Below are 19,570 nucleotides of genomic sequence, written 5' to 3'. Positions count from 1 at the left end.
AAATAAAAAGGTATTTATTTTGTTCTTTAACTGTTGCTTTACAAAAGCAGCACTTCATGTGTATAAAATACTAAGTGAAAACAAACAGCGTTGCTGGGGTTTTTTAATAGTGTTGAGCCACCTGGTCAGAAATCTAGATTGTTGTGAGGAAGTGCAGTCTACCATGAACTTAATCCTACAGTAAAGTAGCTTCTAAAATTCACTGGATGAGACAGGTTAATAATAAAAAGGTTTTGCTGTTAAAGAATGCAGTGCTTCATTATTAAAAACAGTACACTTCCCTCTGGTTCATTCAGGTGACAATTATTGGCATTACATGTATATGTCTAGGTTTAAATGATGACATGAACCTGAATTATGTGGACTATTTGCATCATTCAGTAGCTTTGTATCAGGAGAGTGCTCAGAGGCCTGATCTTCAGTAAGAATCTGTTTCACAGCAAAATCCTACCAACTTTATCAGGAAATGTTTGCACAGGAGTAACACTTCATGACTTTTTCTCAGACATTGGTAGCTTTTTCCTGTTTAATCTTATTAAGACTAGTATGCTTCAGTTCTTTTGATGAAACCATTGCATGCTGCAGGCAGAGGGACAACAAAGTTAGATGAGAACTGTATATACAGAATGTACAAAAACACACAGTCTACAAAAATAATTTTTTATAGTGTACTTTGTTAATCTCGTTTTGGGAAAATTCTTGACTCAAAATACATAGATAAGATCTAGGTCTGAGAAGTACAATTGTAATGGATTAAAAAAAAATTTGGAAAAAGGAGAAATTGTGTATCATCCTGAAGCATTAAGCCCTAGTCTACTGTGTCTTTGCTGTGACCAGTCCAGAATGCATGGGGTGGGGTGTGGAACAAAACAGGAATTCATTTGGTACATTATGCACTAGGAAGAAAATGTCTAGTCCTGATCATAACCTGACAAAACTTACAGTTTCATTGCAGTCCTCAGCTTGGTTGAGAGCTGCAGGTGTTACAGGCACAAAGGCTATGCAGAGCTTCTGGTATTTCCCAGAATCCATAAGGAAAGGATGAACCAGCGATTCACACTATTTTGAGGTCATGTGCAGATTTTTTTCATGTAACACCCCAAACAGCAAAGATTTCTCTGCTCTCACTGCTAAGAAGTTGTATTTAAAATTTGTCTGACACTGTCAACCACTAGATCTTACACCACATTTCTAAGCAAGACTGAAAAGTCTTTTACTATTTAAGAATTCTAAATACTAAAACCTAGATACGCTTCTTCAGTGGATTCAAATTTTCCAGTGAAAGGCTTTAAACTGCTGAAACAGTAGTAGATGAAGAGTCAGAAGAGCAAGAGCTATCATTTCTTACTGCTCCAAAGCATTCATCTAGGGATAGTGAGGAAAATTCCCAGCTGGAATGTTGCGGAGTTGATGAAGCAGGTACTGAGATCAGAGAAGGAACAAGCAGCATGTAACTAGAGGTAAGTAGCTTTTTACTCTGTCTGCCTCTAACTTCTCGTACTTCCTCAGACAAATGCAGGATGGTTGATCTCACAGACTGTTACTAAGATGGTAATTCTTAAGAGCCCTGACTTTTGCAGTAGATGTGCCTATTTCCTACTGGCACAAAGATGAGATCTATTCCAGAAGCATTGAGAAGGCTGCTAAAATCATATATTCCAAAGCCATTGCTTCTCATATGCAGTGCCTCTGCTATTGTCAAAAGTTGTTTCCTCTTCATATATTGGTGGGTTATCTTCCTTCGACAGGTTCAGCAGCAGGGAGCAACAGCTCTGCAGCTCAGGTCATGCCTGTTTCCCTCCACAGCAAATGGCCTGACACCTTTCTTTCAGAATACCAGAGTTAAAGATTTAACTCTGGTTTTCTGTCACAAAGATGTGCTGACTGCACACTAATAACTTCTGTCATTTCAGTCCACCCGTGTTCATTCCTGTAGCAGCATATGGCTTGACCTGGCCAGCAGGATAGCGGTGGTGATGACACCTTAAGTCTTACCAGTTTAACTAAACTAGCCTAGAAAACGTAGTCATCTGTTTATGCAAACATGGGGGTTTATGTAAACTAGACCTACAATCTTTTCAGTGTAAATGCACAGAAACTTTTGAAGCTGAACTTGGATTTCTCAAAAATTTCTCAGCAGAGGTACTTAGAATTAGGCACAAATAGCTGTGAGCCTTCTAGATAGCCTCTAGATAGCAAAATGTAGCTCTTGGAACATCAAAAAGACTAATTTTGCTTTACTTGGGTGTAGCCTTGAGATTGTACCTTGAAGAGCCAGTCTTAGTTGTGGCACCATAGGATCCAAAAACCCCCGCCATAAATGTATTCTTAAACTATGTTTTCTTAGGAGCTTTCGATTCTAAAGGGCATTACTTGATGGTAAAGACTGCTTGCTGACAGGTCAGTACTGACAGAAAATACTTGGGGGGTTTGTAAGTCATAGTAGTTCATAAAACTACCTGCAAACAAAACCTGGAGTACTCTTTAGAGAACAAGGAAAATGGAGCACCACAAAATTAATATTACTTTAAATTAGTTGGTGCTTTAGAACAGTCTTCAGGATTGTTTACAGTGGGAGCCCATTTCCATTTTCAGACTGGCCAGACTGTAAGTCATGGGGAAAGCAGTCCCCTTGTCCACATCAAATTCTGGCTGCCTGTCAGCTTGGTGTCCCCTCTTTTTTTTCTTCTCTGCTTCTGTATAGCTATTTGAGCATGTGCAAGTGAAAGCCACTTTCTAAATCTGGGTGCTAAAGTTATTTTTCCTAAGCTTATTTTCTCAGACCCACGGTTTTTGACAAGCAAATAAATATTTATTCGCTACATCTGCAACAGTTTACTAGAAAAGCATTAAAAAACCAAAAAATCTAAGCGTAAATGTACAACATTACATTAAAGTGCATTAACAAGAAACAAAGTCATACTCCCATAGTCCTAAAGACAAGCGTGGCAGAGAGACAGACACACACATATACAAGTCAGGACTTACCCCTGTGTCATGTGAGAGTTGGTGTTTTCCTGAAAGCCCTCTGTTTATGATTGCCTACCTAGCTGAAGCTTTTCTTTGGGATGTTAACAAAGGTGCATATGTGAGAGTATTTTGGATTTTCATGTTGAAGTCTGATTGCTTGGTTAGGGGAATGTTTTGATTTCTGCTTAGAGAATGATTTTACATTGGCTAACACACATTTGTTTGGATGGGATTTAATATCAATAAGCACGAGATCTGTCCGGTCCTTCATGCCTTGACACCATACCTTCATACCGTGTCAAGTACCAACTTTTGGGAGCTAGCTGCTGTAGCAGCAGGTGTGGCTGAAGGCTTGCTGTAATGTATTTAAGAACTGGAGAAAAATGATTATGATTTTAAACAGAGAGCTGCATCGCTTTAAGGTTTTTAGTTCTGCTGATATCTTCTAGGCTCCAAATAGCTACAAGATATTTTATTCAGAAATTATGAAAAAGCAAACGTATCTTTGTATAGGAGGAGGAAGGAAACAGCTTTAACCCTGCATTACTTGTTGTCTAGTGAATGGGCAAACGGTCTCTGCTGTATTGGGTGTTTTGCATGTTTGATTCATATATAAATATATATATATGCATACACCTCTTTATATATTCTCTGTGTGTTACAGGCATTTATATGCACACCCTCTCCTTGCATTAGGAAGTTAATGGTCCAAGATCCATTACATCATCAAACATACAATATTTTAACCATAAATCCCTACGCTATTTATAGAATGTACAAAGATCTAAAAAGCTTTAAAAACTATGCTAGCCTGTATGCTAAAAGACCGTTCGTTAGCTCCAGAGAAATTATCTATGAAAACTATCTTTCAGCTGTTTTATAGTATTATACCTGAATTTTTTGCACTTGTGTTTTTCAGTTGTTTTACTCACAGGCTTCTTAAACAGTTCATGAACTATGTGTCTGAAGAAATTACATTTTTTCCAGTAGTGTATGATGCAAGAGCAAATTACATTATCTTTGGGATGCTTGGCAGTTCAGCTTTTGCCTTCCCTTTCCCTTTTTTCAAATAACAAAATTTTAACCAGGTGAAGATTAGACAAAGGTTCATCCATGTTGCATGGAACTGTTCTGCTTGTGTCCCCTGGCAGTTGGTGTTTCTTTATCAATGCTTTATGACTCCCAACCATGCCACATCCTCAAAATACATGAAAGAGCGCATCTCACAAACTGCTTATAAGGGGATCTCAGTGGTGTTGAGATTAAAGAAATACTGTACCAAAATACCTGGAGGGGTTTAAAAGCAATTCCTTGAGAATTTACAATAAGCAGGGTTACAACAAGGAGCCAGGCTAGTCTTGCCAGGAGAAACGGTTCCAGTACCACCTTCCCCTTCTATACCTAAGTTCCTAGCTGGTGTTCTGAGACAGCGCTGGGAACCTAAAGACTTGCTGCTTGCCTTTTTTGGTTGTTTTTTTTTTCCCAAACATCCTGGGGTAGGAAAGAGGGGGGTCTATAAAACAGGAGCTCTGTCTAAAGGCCTTGGTGGCCATGTCTGTGGGAGCAGCTGGGTATGTGCCTCAGCACAGCCTAGCATACTGGCCTACAGTTGTCCAGGCTGAGGATCTGGCATGTGTGGAGGTTTCCTTCCCATCAGCATAGTCAATCTCTTTCCAAGAAAATTAAGGCAGCTGAATGGAAGGAGGACTGGAAGACTAGCACACACCTGGACGTCACCCCTGAATGCGAATGGCAACAGGGAGCTTCGCTGGCTCCAGAACTCAGAAGTGCTCAGGCCTGCCAGTTTTGATGTTGCCAAGAGATCTGCATTAGGAGTTTCTCATCTCTGTGTGGATGCCGCTTGTTATAGCCTGCGTAAAACTGCTTAGCAAAGTAAATTCCAGCTCTTATTTCTCAGTTGATGGAAGAGTGCTGTCATTTGACCTCTCTCATGCAGTAGGTATCTCCTGCTCTCATAAGTACTGCAGTCCATTGGTAGGTCTGTGCTGAAAATAGCGCAGGAGCAGTGGCAGTTCTACTCATAGTTCCTCTTTGAGTCGAGATGAACTTGTATAGGCCAATGAGGCACCTTCCGTGAATGCTGGATTTACTTTAGAAATTATTTATGGTGTCTTGTTGAATTGTGTTTCCCTTAGTAACTTTCTTTTCTGCCCCAATCACATAAAATTCTAATGTAACACTTCTCGTTTCCAGCTTAACCGAAAAGCTGTCACGTAAGGAAAATGAAAGAGTCTGGAAGCCAGTAGGATAAGCACAAATTTTTGAGATGCTACAGTCTAGACGGTTTGCAGAATGTATGGAAACTTAAAATTGTGCCAAAACCAGAGGTCAAAAGAATAACTATTTAGTTCTGCGATAACAGTATAGCGTTACCTAGCAAAGGTGATCTAAACCCACAGGAAGACAAAAATGGCTATTTGAGAATCTGATTTCACCTTTGAGAAGGTTTCTAGTTTTTGCTTTTTGAAACAGAACAGGGAACTCCAACCTGAAAGCTATATCAGGCCTTCACATATCATCTGAAGCAGCCTCCAGGGATTTCATAAAACCATCTGTGGATTCCATTTTCCTCTTGCCCTTTCATATGGTTACCTTGTGGACCTAGGAGTGTTGTGTTCCAAGTACTGATTCAGTCTTTAGCAAACTGGAGCTATGTTCAGTGACTTGAGTTCTTGTAAGTAGGACATGCCAGTGCAGTTCCTGCCACTAAATTAATGGAAGTTTTTAAAGTAACCCAGCACTATATGCGATATAAAAATAAACAGTTTATTCAGTGCAGCATCCATTTCTTTTTAAAATCACTCAGAAAAACCCATCGTGATCCTAACTTTTCCATTTCTGTACAGGGTTGTCCTAACAATGCAAAACCATTTGAAGAAACTCTCAGGATGGAAGCTGCTATCTGAGACAGTTCCACTGGGGAATGGTTCATGGGTTTGGCACTTTGTTGGATTCACTGTATGTTTGTTAAAATGGTCAAGTATGAAACAACTGATGGTGTCTTTTTAAAAGGGATATAGGGTTTCAAGGAATTAAGAGTCTTTTAGGTTTAAGTTATTAAACAGAACAATTTTGGCACCTGAAGGCCAGTATTCCTTTGCTACCAACAAGAAAACTGAATCTGTCACAATTAGTCTGTTTTGGAGACCGCTGCTGCAATCACAAAGCCTAGAGAGCTTTTCATAAACACATCTGAAAGGTGGTCTGCAGTAGCATGACTGCATATAAAAGACTGTGTTTCTTGAATGTGTTTGGGTGGGGGGGAAAAAAAATCTAGAGAACGCTTCCTTTTACCTTCCCTTTCTACCCAGTGTCCTCACAATTACTATTTTCCCTTTCTGCATTTCTTCAAATGTCCTGTCACTGCCTTGTCTGATCTGTTTCTGTTTCTTCTCCTTCCTCCATACCGATGTCAGAGAAGATTTGAAGACTGGCCAGAGACTCTCTGTTCAGTTTGTGCAACGAGCAGCAGAGCTGACTCCATTCTCAATTGAACCTTATGCACTGCTGCCACACATGTGATAACAGTTCCAGCACATCTCCTCAACCAGCAAGAATGGCACCTTGAACTTCCACAGATGAAGCAAAAGGATAGGGAATGAAAAAAAAAAAACCCTACCACATTAAGACCTTCCTGTGTTGCTAACATTACATTTTAAAGCTGGCTAACATGTTTCAAGATAGTTCAATCCCTAAGTCTACCCACTCTGATTTATAGGTCATCTGGGAACTTATGCTGCTTCTTTTACATACAAAATGGACACATTTTCAGAAGACTCTACTAAACCTAGTATCCGTGTTACTTGTAATATTTTTCAGTGCTGCAGGGAAACCATACTGAAAACCACGTATGTAAATATATTTTTAACACGTAACGTTGCTTACGGTCTGTCAGGACCAGTTCTGCTTGTTTTCTCTTTTAGCCCTACCTTGGACTACCACTTGTGTGATCTGCTCAGGACAGTATCTGTAATGTGCCTTTCCATGTACAGTATTTCCAGATAATTAACAAAGATTACAGGTTTAGACAAAACTCAGAAATACATTTACATAAATAAAAGTAACAGATATTATCAAAATTAAAGAAGGGCTGAGCCAATTAATCTAAAAATCTAAAAAAGTAAGAAATTCAAAAACCTATTGGAGACCTTTAAGTTCCTGAGATTTTTCTCCCATCTCAAACTCGTTCCATACAATACAGCGATTTCACCAATATTGTCTGAAAACATATATATAATTCCACTTTTCTTAAAGTATATTCTTCCTATACCTCTTCCAAGTGAGCAGTTTCTGGTGATGCATAGCAAAACTCTACTTGTGTTTACAAAAGCTTTTTAGTTTACATAAAAAGTAAAACCACAATGCTCCACCTTTTACTGATAAAGCTGATTTTCTGGTAAAGGGTTTTCTAGCAAGTCAGCTTCCAGAGAGACCTGATGAGCTGACTAGCCTCCAGTTAATAAAGCAGATGGCCCAGCCCTAAGCTAGTTCTATTTCTAAAATAAATAGTGTTGAAACTCTTTCTACACACTTTGTAGGTTTCCTGTCATGCTCACACACACGTTTCTGGGTTTGTTACAACTTCGCCATTTTTTTCAGGCTCATCTTTCAGAAACTGCTCCACTTCAATGGAGTCCACCTTGGCATCTTCAGGCATTTTGTCTTCAGATTTGTTTAATTCCTCTCTTTCTGCTGCTTCTTCTTTTGTACATGGTTCTTCTGATTTTTTCTTAATGCAGAAGAAATTTCCCAAGGCCAATACAAGTGCTGATGTGGTAACTTCAATTCCAGCAATAATAAAAACAAACATGTACCTCCCTGTTGCATCCAAGAGTTTTCCTGAAAAAGACAACATTCCAGGTAATTAACAAAAGTGATTCTCTTGCAATGACTTTTTTTCTGCTTCTTTTAAACATTTAAATGACTCCTGTCTTAGAAGCACCAAGACTATCTAAGCAGGGTTTTTGAAATGGCATTTTAACAAGTTCATAACAAAATACTTCTCAGTTATTTCATTTCAGTTTTTCACTGACATTATATCACATCCCAAAACACATACTCCCCTGCACACAATACAGTCATGCAATTCAACTGGACTAAAACCAGCCTAGCCTTCATATGCAAGAGATAAGTGCCATGTATTTCAGATCACAATGTGTGCATCCATGGCTGGGATCTGTACCATCAGCTTCCTCTTGCTCCCAGTCTCATTTACCTTCCTGCACGGGCAGTGCACTGTCTGCTTAAGTCGCAAATCTTTTTTTAAAGGTTGGTCTGGAGTACCTGACCGATTCTGATGCTTTAGTCAAGTTAAATTTTCATGGGACTTGGTGGAGGTGAAAGAACAGGAGGCAGCATGTGAAGGAAATGTCTCTGGCAAAGCTGGAGATCAGAGGAAGTAGTGCATAGGACTGTTTGTGCTATGAGGGGCTCTGTCACAGTAAAGACATGATGCTTTCTAGTGTCTGGTATAAACAGTAAACATTTAATGGCAGTATAAACAGTAAACATTTAATGGCAGTGAACTAGTGTGGTTTTGGTTCCCTCTGTCCAATCCCCAGTTCAGGGTCTGTAAAATTTATATTCTTTGATTAGTAATTAATTTCCAATTTTGAATTCAAATTAATGTGAATTCAATTATTTTTTAATGCCCCCGTATTGGGTTGTGAAATATGCAATAGAAGCAGTCTACCTTCCTTAGAACAGTCCAGTTTTATTGTCCTCCTTGTAAATTTTTTTCTTCCTTCCGACATCTTCCTTCCTCCTCCAAACCTACCGTGGGTATAGAGAATTTATCCTAGTACTTTCCAAAGAAAATTGACAGGTTTCATATTCTGAATCCCCACTCTAAAGAGGTCTGAACTTCACAGAAGTTATTCACTGTGCGTGTGTGTGTGTGTGTGTGTCTGTGCGTAAAACTCATCTCATACAATATTAGCCATCTACTAATAAGAGTGTAGGCTTTCAGTGGAGCAAGAGCAGCGTCTCCAGATGGCACTTCAGCCAATCCTGAAATACAGCCAAGAAGGAAAAGATTTATCTTGGACTATTTCAGATTGTAACTGCAGAAATTCACTGAAGCATGTGCAGCACTAGTGCAATATGCACTTCTTGAGTGACTCATGTTGTCTTTTCCTCTGCTCCCTTATCATACAATTTCTGTAAATGAATGCAATGCAAATGATTTTGAATTCTGAACTAAATGACTACTTACCTGCTGATGGTGGACCGATTAGAACAGCCATAGCTTCTGCCAGGAGCACTAAACCGATAGCACTGGAGAACTTCTGAGTACCAACAATAGCCATGAGAACTTCAAACTGAAGAGCACCTACCATTCCATAAGAAATGCCAAAGAAAATGCAAAAGACCACCAGGCCACCATAATCAACAGACATGGAGCCCATGAGATCTGTAAAGCCATTGAAAATCATGGCAAAACTGAAGAGGTAGACACAGCGTGGTCTAACCCATTTAAGACCAGCTACCATTCCACATATAGGTCGGGCAAAGATATCAATGAATCCCAGAATAGTCAGAAGAAAAGCTGCTTTGGTGTCTTGATACCCTAAATCCTTGGCATAACTCACAACAAAAACTGGGGGAACAAAGAGGCCAAGCACCATGATAGATGCTGCCAGTGTGTATATTACAAAACCACCATCTTTAAACACACTGAAATCCAGAAGTTTTTTCTTTGCTTTCTTCTCAGCTGGTTCTTTGGTAGCTTCAGACTTTTTGGGTGGCTCCAGAGGTCTCATTAATGCTCCGCATACACAGCAGTTGAGCAGCATCCCACCCAGTATAAGGAATCCTCCTCTCCAGCCGTACTCATGTTGTAGTATCTGCCCCAGTGGTGAGAGAGCACAAAGGAACACAGGACTCCCAGCAGCAGACAGCCCGTTGGCTAAGGGCCGACGTTTGTCAAAGTATCGGTTTAACATGATAAGTGAAGGCTGAAAGTTCAGTGCCAGACCCAAACCTGTAACAGAGGGTACGTGAAAATTAATACTGGCCTACAATATCACTATTTAAAAAATACTAATTACAGTTTTTCTGATTCATTACTTAAGAGATAAGTTTTATTTCAGATAGACAAAAGATTTCTAAGATAACATTTTTAAAAGCATTCTACCTCCCTAATATTCTTGTACTTTATGGTCACACTTCACTGATCACAGCAGTGGCTATTGAACATAGTAGAAAAATTAACGTTCATAAAAAAATAAATGACACTTCAATTCCATACTTACCATCTTTACAAAAGCCCATTTAGATGATCCTGATGATTTAGGTATTTGTCACTTAAACAAAACTTCGATCAAAAGCCAAGACATTAGCTAACTCATTTTCAGCTATGCACACTACTTACCAGTAATCACACCTGCAGTTAGATAGATCTGAACGATGCTCGTGCAGAAGGAGGCTATAACCATTCCCATTGAGGCAAAAAGGCCACCCACCAGCATGACAGGGCGACAGCCAAAGCGATTGACACACACACTGCAGAGTGGACCTAGGCAAGAAGAGCAGAGCAAGTTACAGCTGCTAAGATAAACCAGTTTTTGCAATTGATTGTATGTCAGTTTGCCTTTCTTTGGTGGACTTGGCAGTGTTAGTTTACAGTTGGAGTCAATAATCTTAAAGGTTTTTTCCAACCTAAACGATTCTGTGATTCTTTCTATACTTTGTCCATACTGTCAGGCCAATCCAGAAGAGTGTTCCTTACAGTCAAATACCTATATCCTTTTCATCCTCAGAGTGCCACGCAATTTTTCTTTTTCATCATCTTCAGTAGCTACTGAGTTACAGAGATTTAATTTTATATACAAGCTGGATGTGCTTAAATAACTTTTCGATTTAAGTGATCAATAGTAATTCTTCTTTGGCATGCCTTACTTGCACTCAAGTAATGATACGCTATCGTGATTCATGCTGTAAATGGCTGTGTGGTTTACAAACATCATTGTGTGATGCAATACTGTTTCAAAACCAGAGAACTACCTACCTGTTCCATAAAGCATGGCCAACAGAATGGAGGAAATCCATGCAGTGTCACTATATCCAACACCAAATTCCCGTATAAGTTCTTTAAAGAAGACACTGACCGCCTTAGGAAATGCATAGGAGAATCCTGTGATGATAAAACAGCCAAAAAGGACAGCCCAGCCCCAGCCTCCATCAGGGGCTTTAACACCAGATGGACCATCATCAGCTACTACGGCTCCCATGACGAGGCTCAAGTGTTACCTAAGAAACAAAAAGCAATTACAGTCTATAGACACTGGGACAATTATCTAACTCAAACCACCTAACCCAAACAGGCAGAAATTGCACTATAGTTGAAGTCACATATAAGATACGGGACGATTTTAAATTAAAATCTTATCTTGAAGATGCAGTGCAATCTTAACTATTCCTTGTTCGGGTTTAGTCCTTACAAAGCTTGAACAAACATAAAAATGAGGCATGGAATTGCATTTTACAGTAACATCCCCTCACAGCTCTCTGAGTCAGAACTGGATTTCAACCAAATCACTGTTTCATAGAAAAATTGAGGCCATTACAGCAGTTCAGGGCAGTGGTGTTTATCAACTATATGCGATAACCACTGCGTTAAGGTCTGTGGGATTTTTGTTACAAGACCTTGTTAGATGAAGCTGCTGGACTATTCACTTAAGAGACCTGGATACAAAATCCTGGTGCAGCAGAGGTATACTGGGCAACTGTGGACAAACCACCCAGGCTTTGTTCCCTAATGAGGGCAGCAATACAGCCCTGATGCACCAATATCTTGAAAAGATAGGCAGATCCCTTTGAGCTTCTGATGAGCTATCAGTTTTCACGCATCAAGTAAGCAAGCTAAACTGCAATGAAAATCTACACAGGCAGTTTTTGTGGATGATAGGAGTTAGTCACTGCAGCAATGCTCTGTATCACTGCCTGAAGCAAATAGTTTCTAATATTCTTGTTATTACATTACCAGTAAAATGTTTTAATTTCTTTTTTATGAATGTTATCGTTCACAACTTCCATATGCAGCCACAACTGCCTTTGCATCTAAAAAATGAGGTCTCTTCCTGTAAGAATTCTACGTACTAGTCAGTAATACTGCAAGTAAGACAGAAATGCTGGGCAGGGGGCGAAGACACTGAAAAGGCAGATAGAAGTGTCCCTGCATGTGAAGAGCGCAGGGAGGTATTGCATCACAGCAGTTAGGTTTTTGTAGGATCTGTGTATTACAGAAGTCTTGAAAATGTTAAAAGTGAGCTTCAAACACGTTATACGTTAAATCTTACATGCAAAAAAAATTGACCATTTCTTTCCAATGCAATTGATTACTCCTGCTGGGTCAGTGTTTCTCTCTGATAGTACCTAAAAGAGGAGTGCAAGCACAGTTGTTCATCGCTGAAGGATGCTTCTGCTTTCAGAAGTACAGCTCTGCATAGTGACCGCTGTGCACTGGGAGTTTATGTAACTGTTACAGCTCCCATTTCAGAACCAGACGAGGTACGGCACAACTATCTAGCTGATACAAACTTGTCTGGACACTGACCACACAATGCACAGCCTGTTACTAGGCCTGTACGAAGTACTCACTGTGGCACCTAGAACAGCATCCCCACTGCTTGGAGGAAATTCCTTTATATACATGATGCAGAACTAAACCTGGCTGCGACTACAGCTGCTTTGTTACCCTGGGCTGCACAAGGACAGTAAGCCTCATACTACTGCCTTTACCTCTTGTTTTCTGGGAATTGAATATAAACAGAAAACAATTTGTCTTAAGTCCATACAACTAGAACCTAAAATGGTTAAACAATAAAACTAGATGTACAGGTGCCTGCTACTACAGACAGCTGATTCGCAGATTGCTCTGAGAAAATCACAACCTGTTAGACTAGGCAGTCTCTGCACCAGGCTTTGGGTCACTATATGCAGGTCTTAAGATGCATCTCTGCCAATGCCCCCGACACTGGCATCTGGCCACCCTTCAAAACTTTTTCACAGTAACTTCTGCACAATACAAGGTGAAAGGCATTCTTCAAAAAAGGATTTTGTTTTGTTTTGTTTTTAAAGCAGTAACCTGACAGCACAGAGTAGGTGCACAAAATGTAAACCTTCACGACACTGGTAGCTCTGCAATATTGGTGGTAATAGGGAAAATGCCAAGCCAAGTATCTCAGCTCATGAACAGAGAACGGGAATAAGACGTAAAACTGAAGGAGTGCAGGGGACAGGAGGAACTGTCAGTCCCACTGCTTACAAATGGCTTTGTTGGGAGTGAATGCTTAAAATGGTGGGGGAGGGGTTGTGTCATTTTTATTCTTTTTGTATTAAGCACCTAGTAGCAGCACAAGGTCAGTAACAATACGTGAGCGCATGCTGCCGAAACACAGCAGCCGGCGGTGCCTGCAGCCCGCTCACCGGGCTGGAGGCACTGCGGCTCCGGGCACCCACCCGCGCTGGCCCACGGGCGTCCCGCGGGGGCTGCCGAGCTCGGGCGGCCCCGGCTGCGAGCCCTCCCACGCCCCCACAAGCGGCAGGGGGCTTCTGGGACGGGTCGCCGTGAAGAGCCGCTTGGCTGCGACCTTGTCCCTTCCAGAGCAGCGCAGTGCGAGTGCCAGGGGGCAGGAACCGCGCACCGCCGCCGGCACACCGGGCCTGGTGCAAGCGCGGTACCAATGAGGCCCAGCCACCCGCCCGCCTCGGGGCTGCGCGGAGCCGCCATCGCCGCCGCCGCCTCGCCCCGCCAGCCCTCCGTGGCCCCGCGTGACCCCGCCGCTGTGACGTGGGGCGGTCCGGCAGCGCGCGCTGGCAGGCGCCGCACTGAGACGTGCGGGACGTGACCGACGGAGGGCGGGCCGCTACCATAACTGCAGCAGCGCCCGCCCCGCGCGGCTCCTCCGCACGGCGGCGGCGGCGGCCCGGGCGGGGCAGGGCGGGGCGGGGCTCGCTGAGGGGCGGCGGCGCCCGCCCTGCTCAGGGCCCGCCGCGGCGCTGCCCCTGCGGGACCGGGGCCGGCCCGCCCCCGGCACCTCGTAAGAGTGAGCTCCTGGGGACAGAGCAACGTCCATCTACTGTCCTCCACGTCGTGCCTGTTGCCACGTTTGGCCAGAATCGCCATCAGCGCGCGCACCGGGACCGGGCCTCGCGCCGTGCCCATGGAGCCCGCTCCGCTCCGCGCCCGCACCGCCCGCCGGAGCCGTCCGTGCATCGCAATTCGCAGGCCCCACGCAGCACTAAGTGCCCCCCCGCGCGCCCCCGGCCCGGAGTCCCGGCGGTGCCGTAGGTGGGTGGCGCAGGCAGCGCTTTGACTTACAATTTCGCCTCATCGCTGCGATGCCGCCCAGGCCGCCGGGCCGGGGGGTGCCGCTCCCGCCCTCGCGGCCCGGCCCTGCCCGGGACAGGGGCTACACTGACCCGGCCACAGCTCAGCCCCCCACGTTCCCCCGCGGGGGTTGTCAGTGCTTGTTCCAGATTCCTCCCGTCATAAACGGGTTTTTGCTCTGGTAAAGCGTAAAACGAAAGGAGCAAATGTAGTTAAATCCGTGGGGTTTCATGCTCCCAAGATTATCTTCCCGTTGCCATGGCAACTAATACAGGCTCCCTGGGAGGATGCTAGGTGCTGCCGGTAGCGCGGTGGGGGCTGCTTGCTACGATGATGCAGTTTATATTAAAGGGGAGCATTTGCACTACAAAAAGGAGCAGATATGGCAAGAACCTAATATCGGTGTTTAGCCAGGACCCCTGTGGGCCACGCAGCAGCACTTTATAGCCAGCAGGCTGACCTATATAGCTTTAAAACTTCTCCTGAATTGATTCTACTATGGCAGAAATCTACCCAACCGTGAATTCCGACAACAGAAATAAATAATTGTTATCAAAAATAAAACACTAACTTCCACACAGGGAACACAGTTCAGACTGGAATTCAGTCTGGAACCCCACTAGACTGAGAACCATACAATTAGAAAATGAGGAAGATGGCCTAAGCTAAGCAATGTAAAGATCCTCCCTCGCTTTCTTATCTGTGGGAATGAAGAGGATAATGATTCTCTCTTCAAAGGGCATTGCAAGTATGGACACACTGAAAAGCATAGACTGCTACTATGCTAATAGGAGCCATAAACCTCCTGTATTTGCCCAAATGTATCAAAATCTAAGCAGACTAAACAAAAGATGTTACGTTATCCGTGGTTTTGAGTGAAGAATCCTAAGACTAACCAACTCTACTAAAATTTTGCAGGAAATGGCTCCTGCAAAACTAATTTTATTTTAATACCCTCCAGACCATGGTGATAGCCCTCTACGCATAAAACAACTACCCTTTGCATTGATATCACTGACGTCTGCCTCTTTAACTCTTTCCTGACGCTCTAAAGCACTAATGCATGTATCTTTAATTTGAATTTTATTTATTACAACTCATTCTTAGGTACTTTGTACAAGCCATTTTGATGAGCCACTGTATGACACAGTAGTGCATTTCTTGTGGCTTACCTGCTTGTATATCAGCCAGTGGAATTACGTGTCCATCTCCAAAGGCTGCTGCAAATTCCTGTTACCTACAAAATCACTACCCTATTTACCCATGCCTGCCCTGAACTCCCATCATCTCTGCAAGACCCTGCAGTGACTTTCACTCTCCCATTTTGGCCTCCTCTGTTTTATCTGAGACAGTCTGCTGCCTTTCTTAAGGGTTTGCCAGCCTTCACCATTCTTTCATCCCTCTCTCAAAACTCCCACGATAAATTATACAGTGATTCTGTGCCACCTGTAGCCGTAGGTGATGTTCCACACCAATACTTACTATTAATCAACCTCCAGTGCCCACTTAGCCTCAAACCATTTTAGTGTTCACTGCTTCAGTGCAGTGACGTACATCACAAGTTACCGGCAGACTGCAATGACACTGTAAATTTACACTGCAACTTTATGTGTAATACTAATAATACTAACCAGTGGAGGTCCTGTTATCTGGGTGAAGTACTCTACAGGGGGAGTTGCAGGTTGTGGGTTTTTTCATTATTATTATTATTATTATTATTATTATTTATGTAATGAAAATGTTAGAACCCTGTTCTTTACGTTACCTGGGAAAATCAGATCACATTATCATTTTGGTTTCTTAGTGGCTTCCCCCCCCCCATAATGAGCATGTTACCAACAAGTACCCCTAACTTACACTGGGCTATAAGCAAAAGAATAAGCCATAGATCTGCACGCTAACTTCTTGTTTGAAGAATTAATGTGGCTTTCTTCTTAACAAGAAAGAAACAGCTCTTTTAATCTTGAGATAAATGCTTGCATGACTATTTTCTTTTAATTACAAATACAACAGTAACTAACAGTTCAGTCTTCTCAGGTACCACCTCTGAAACAAGTATACTAGTTCTATAACAACAGCATTGTCAACCTCCCTAGTTACTGTCTCTGCACCAAGTGCCTGGTTTCTGAAGAACTTAACTTATTTTTCTAAAGCTTATGAGGTTTTTTATACCACATCCATTACCGTAAGTGCATTAATGTCAGCATCACAGCAGCACCTTAAGACCAGACAGCATGTACCCTTTCTGTGTGCACAGGAAAAGTGACAAACATGCCTTCGGTTGCACATTAATTATCTGGTCGCCTTCCATACACTTTCAAAAATAGAAGTTGCAGAATCCCAACTTCAGTTGAATACTTGCAATTCGTTCTTCACGTATCTTTAAAATTAATTTCAGCCCTGCAGCTACAGTGGCTTTGCAGTGTGTCAGAGCTTTAGAAAAAACGAAATTCTTTCCAATTGTTTATAGTAGTGTCCTTATTTTGTACAGCATAAAAGCAAGAAGTGACAGAGCTAGAGAAACACCAGTTCAGGTTCCGGTCCTGTCACCAGCTGGACATACATGCTGATTTTTGCAGAATACTGCAGAACTGCCCTGACCCACAAAGTGCTGGCTTGCATGCACGCAGTGTCTCAGGCAAGGATCGCACAGCAGCTGCGCATGGTGGGGCAAGATCGGCTGCCCAGGGCGGTCATTTTACACAACTTCTTCGGACTGTGCTGCTGTGTAACATGGTGTCATACATCAAGATACGGGAATTCCCACTTCAGTCACCATTTAAAACCTCCACCTTATTATTTTTATAACGTACCTCCAGTTACACTTCTGAACCAACCTTCTGAACAACAGGTGTACTGTACCAACGGACTCAGCTCTACGCTTTTAAACGGATTGCCACGCCTTGGCAAACTACCGCTCCCTCTGAAATAAACATCGCAATACCGTACGTGCTTCACCCTGCGACATCCCCAGCTAAACCGTTCTCCGGCTGCTCCACCCCGAAAGCGCGCGCACCCGCGGGCCCCGCGCGCTCCCGCGGCAGCTCCTAACCGCGGGTCGGGACCCGCGCCGCAGCGCTGCCCCCTCGCCGGGCACAGCAGGGCGAGACCCCCGGCGCAGAGGGCCAGCAGCAACAGGAGCAGCAGCAGCAGCAGGGGGCTCTTCCTCAGAGATGCCGCGGGGGGACCGCGGTCAGCAGAACAATGGTGGCGGTCTCGGGGCCGCCAATGGCCACGGCCCGTCGCGCCCGCCCGGGTCCGAGACGGCTCCCGCGGAGCCCGGCCCGCCGCCGAGAATGGAGTCGGAGGGGCGGCCGCACCGTCCCGCCCGCCGTCGCCGGAGCGCCTGCAGACCCGAGCAGCAGAGCTCACGACCGGGGCTGCGCAATGCCTTTACGAGGGGAAGGTCCCTCCGGCTGCGCGTCGCTGGCTGTGGCGGGGCCGGGCTGCACCGCTGTGAAAAAGGGGACTCCGGCCAGCACTCTCCGCCCGAAGCTCCGCGCGGCGAGGAGAAGTGGGCGGCAGCGAGGGGACCCTCGTCGCCCGGTACCGTCTGAAGCCGGTGATGGCGGGCACAAAGCCCCCGCTGGCGGGCGCCTCACCAGCCCCGGCGCGGCACCGTGCGAGCGCCGAAGCCAGCAGCACCGCAACCCGGGCGCCCCGGAGGAAACCCCGGAGGCACCGCCCGGGGGAGACTCGGCCGCCAGCACCGCTCGGCACCCGGACAGCGCTGCCCGGCCGGCGGCCGCGAGGGGACCCGCACGGCGGCAGCGCGGCTTCCCGGGCAGGAACGTACCCGCCTGGCCGCGCGCGGGCGGGAACGCAGCTGCGAAGGGGGGTGGGGGCGCCCGGCCCGCCGCACCCCCGGCGCCCGAGACGCGCTCGCTCAAAGCTTCGAGCGCGTCCGCCGACCCCGGCAGCCCCATGAGGGGATTCGCCTCGGCCTGCGGGGTCGCTGCCCCCGGCCCGGACACCCGCGCTCCCTGCGGCGCTCGCCACCGTGCGCCAGCCCGACACGCCGCAGCACGGCGGCTCCACCTCGGTACCTGAGTCGCGTCCCGCGGCCCCGCCCGAGGATGCCCGCGCTGCCGTCGGACGCCGCTTCCCCCCTGCGCCCGCGCCGGCCGGCCTCAGCCCGTCTGCGAGCCCCGGCGGCGGAGCGCCCCGGCGGGCGGCGGCTGGGCCCGCCCACGGCCGCGCGGGGCCGCCCGGTCCTAGCGCCGCCACGTGCCGCCAGCCCGCAGCTACAGGTTCGCCCGCGCAGGGGCACGGCGGGCGCGGGGGCTCGCCGGGGCCGGGGGCCGGGGCTGGGGCCGGGGCCGGGGGGACTGGCGGCTGCCCCAGGGAGCGCGGCCCCGGCCGCCCCCAGCGGGACCTCGGCAACGGGCCTGAGCGTGCGGGTACGCGCCGGCCGCCGGGCTCGCTCCGCGCTCACTCCCTGCGCTCCAGGGCAGCCGCGCAGCTTCCGCGCTGTCGCATCCACAGGGAGGACCCTTAGGGCTTCCAGGCGCTTTTCTTCTCCCTCATTTTGATGGCGGTGTTGTGCATCCTGCAGCTAACTCACCGCCTCCTTCCTCGCCCCTGCCGAGGGAGCACACTTGCCTGCCAACGTGCCCACCCGAGGGGTCGCTCCTTTTGCGCCCAGGTGCAGCGAGCTCCCTGTGCCGCTCTGCTGCGCCTCTCCTGCTGTCCATACAAACGCCGAGTTGTGAAACGTAGCGTATGTTGATATTGCTATTATTGAGCATCCATGCAAGCTGTGATGGACAGCACAGAAAGTAACACTGCTTGGGCCCCACAGGGCCTGGCAGTTTGGCAGCTGGTGCCCCACTCCCCTGGGTGCTTACAGCACCCAACCTAGTTTACAGGGGCATGATTGTCCCCCTGTGCTCGGCACTGGTGATGCTGCGCCTTGAATCCTGGGCTCAGTTTTGGGCCCCTCACTACAAGAAAGATATTGAGGTCCTGGAGCATGTCCAGAGATGGGCAACAGAGCTGAGGAAGAGGCTGAGGCACACATCTGATAGGGAGCAGCTGAGGGAGCTGGGGATGTTTAGCCTGGAGAAAAGGAGCCTCAGAGGGAACCTTCTCACTCTCTACAACTACCTGCAAGGAGGCTGTAGCGAGGGGGGGGTGTCAGTCTCTTCACCCAAGTAACAAGCACCAGGATGAAAGGAGACAACCTCAAGTTGTGCCACAGGAAGTTTAGATTCGATATTAGGAAATACTTCTTCACTGAAAGGGTTG

The 19,570-nt window shown here is 45.9% G+C and overlaps 1 protein-coding gene across 1 annotated transcript; it reads right to left on the bottom strand.

The window, feature by feature from the left end:
* Positions 1–2,253: 2,253 nt before the first annotated feature.
* Positions 2,254–18,483, bottom strand: SLC16A3 (solute carrier family 16 member 3). The gene is made up of 5 exons (XM_040582304.1): positions 18,370–18,483; positions 11,000–11,241; positions 10,364–10,507; positions 9,206–9,973; positions 2,254–7,830 (listed from the first exon to the last, which is right to left on the bottom strand). The coding sequence occupies exons 2-5, from the start codon at positions 11,220–11,222 to the stop codon at positions 7,544–7,546; spliced, it is 1,422 nt and encodes a 473-aa protein (XP_040438238.1). The 5' UTR covers positions 11,223–11,241; positions 18,370–18,483; the 3' UTR covers positions 2,254–7,543.
* Between the last annotated feature and the right edge of the window lie 1,087 nt (positions 18,484–19,570).

This window comes from Falco naumanni, chromosome 1, assembly GCF_017639655.2.
Source record: "Falco naumanni isolate bFalNau1 chromosome 1, bFalNau1.pat, whole genome shotgun sequence".
Taxonomy (NCBI): domain Eukaryota; kingdom Metazoa; phylum Chordata; class Aves; order Falconiformes; family Falconidae; genus Falco; species Falco naumanni.
Note: the sequence above shows the minus strand (reverse complement) of the source record. Positions and strands in the feature narration are given on the sequence as shown.

Coding starts and splice junctions, on each gene's coding strand:
- SLC16A3 (XM_040582304.1), bottom strand. CDS start 11,222: ATGGGAGCCGTAGTAGCTGATGATGGTCCATCTGGTGTTAAAGCCCCT. Junction 10,508..10,999: donor GGCCATGCTTTATGGAACAG/GTAGGTAGTTCT, acceptor CTTCTTGCCTAG/GTCCACTCTGCAGTGTGTGT. Junction 7,831..9,205: donor AATCGGTCCACCATCAGCAG/GTAAGTAGTCAT, acceptor TGTCTTTTTCAG/GAAAACTCTTGGATGCAACA.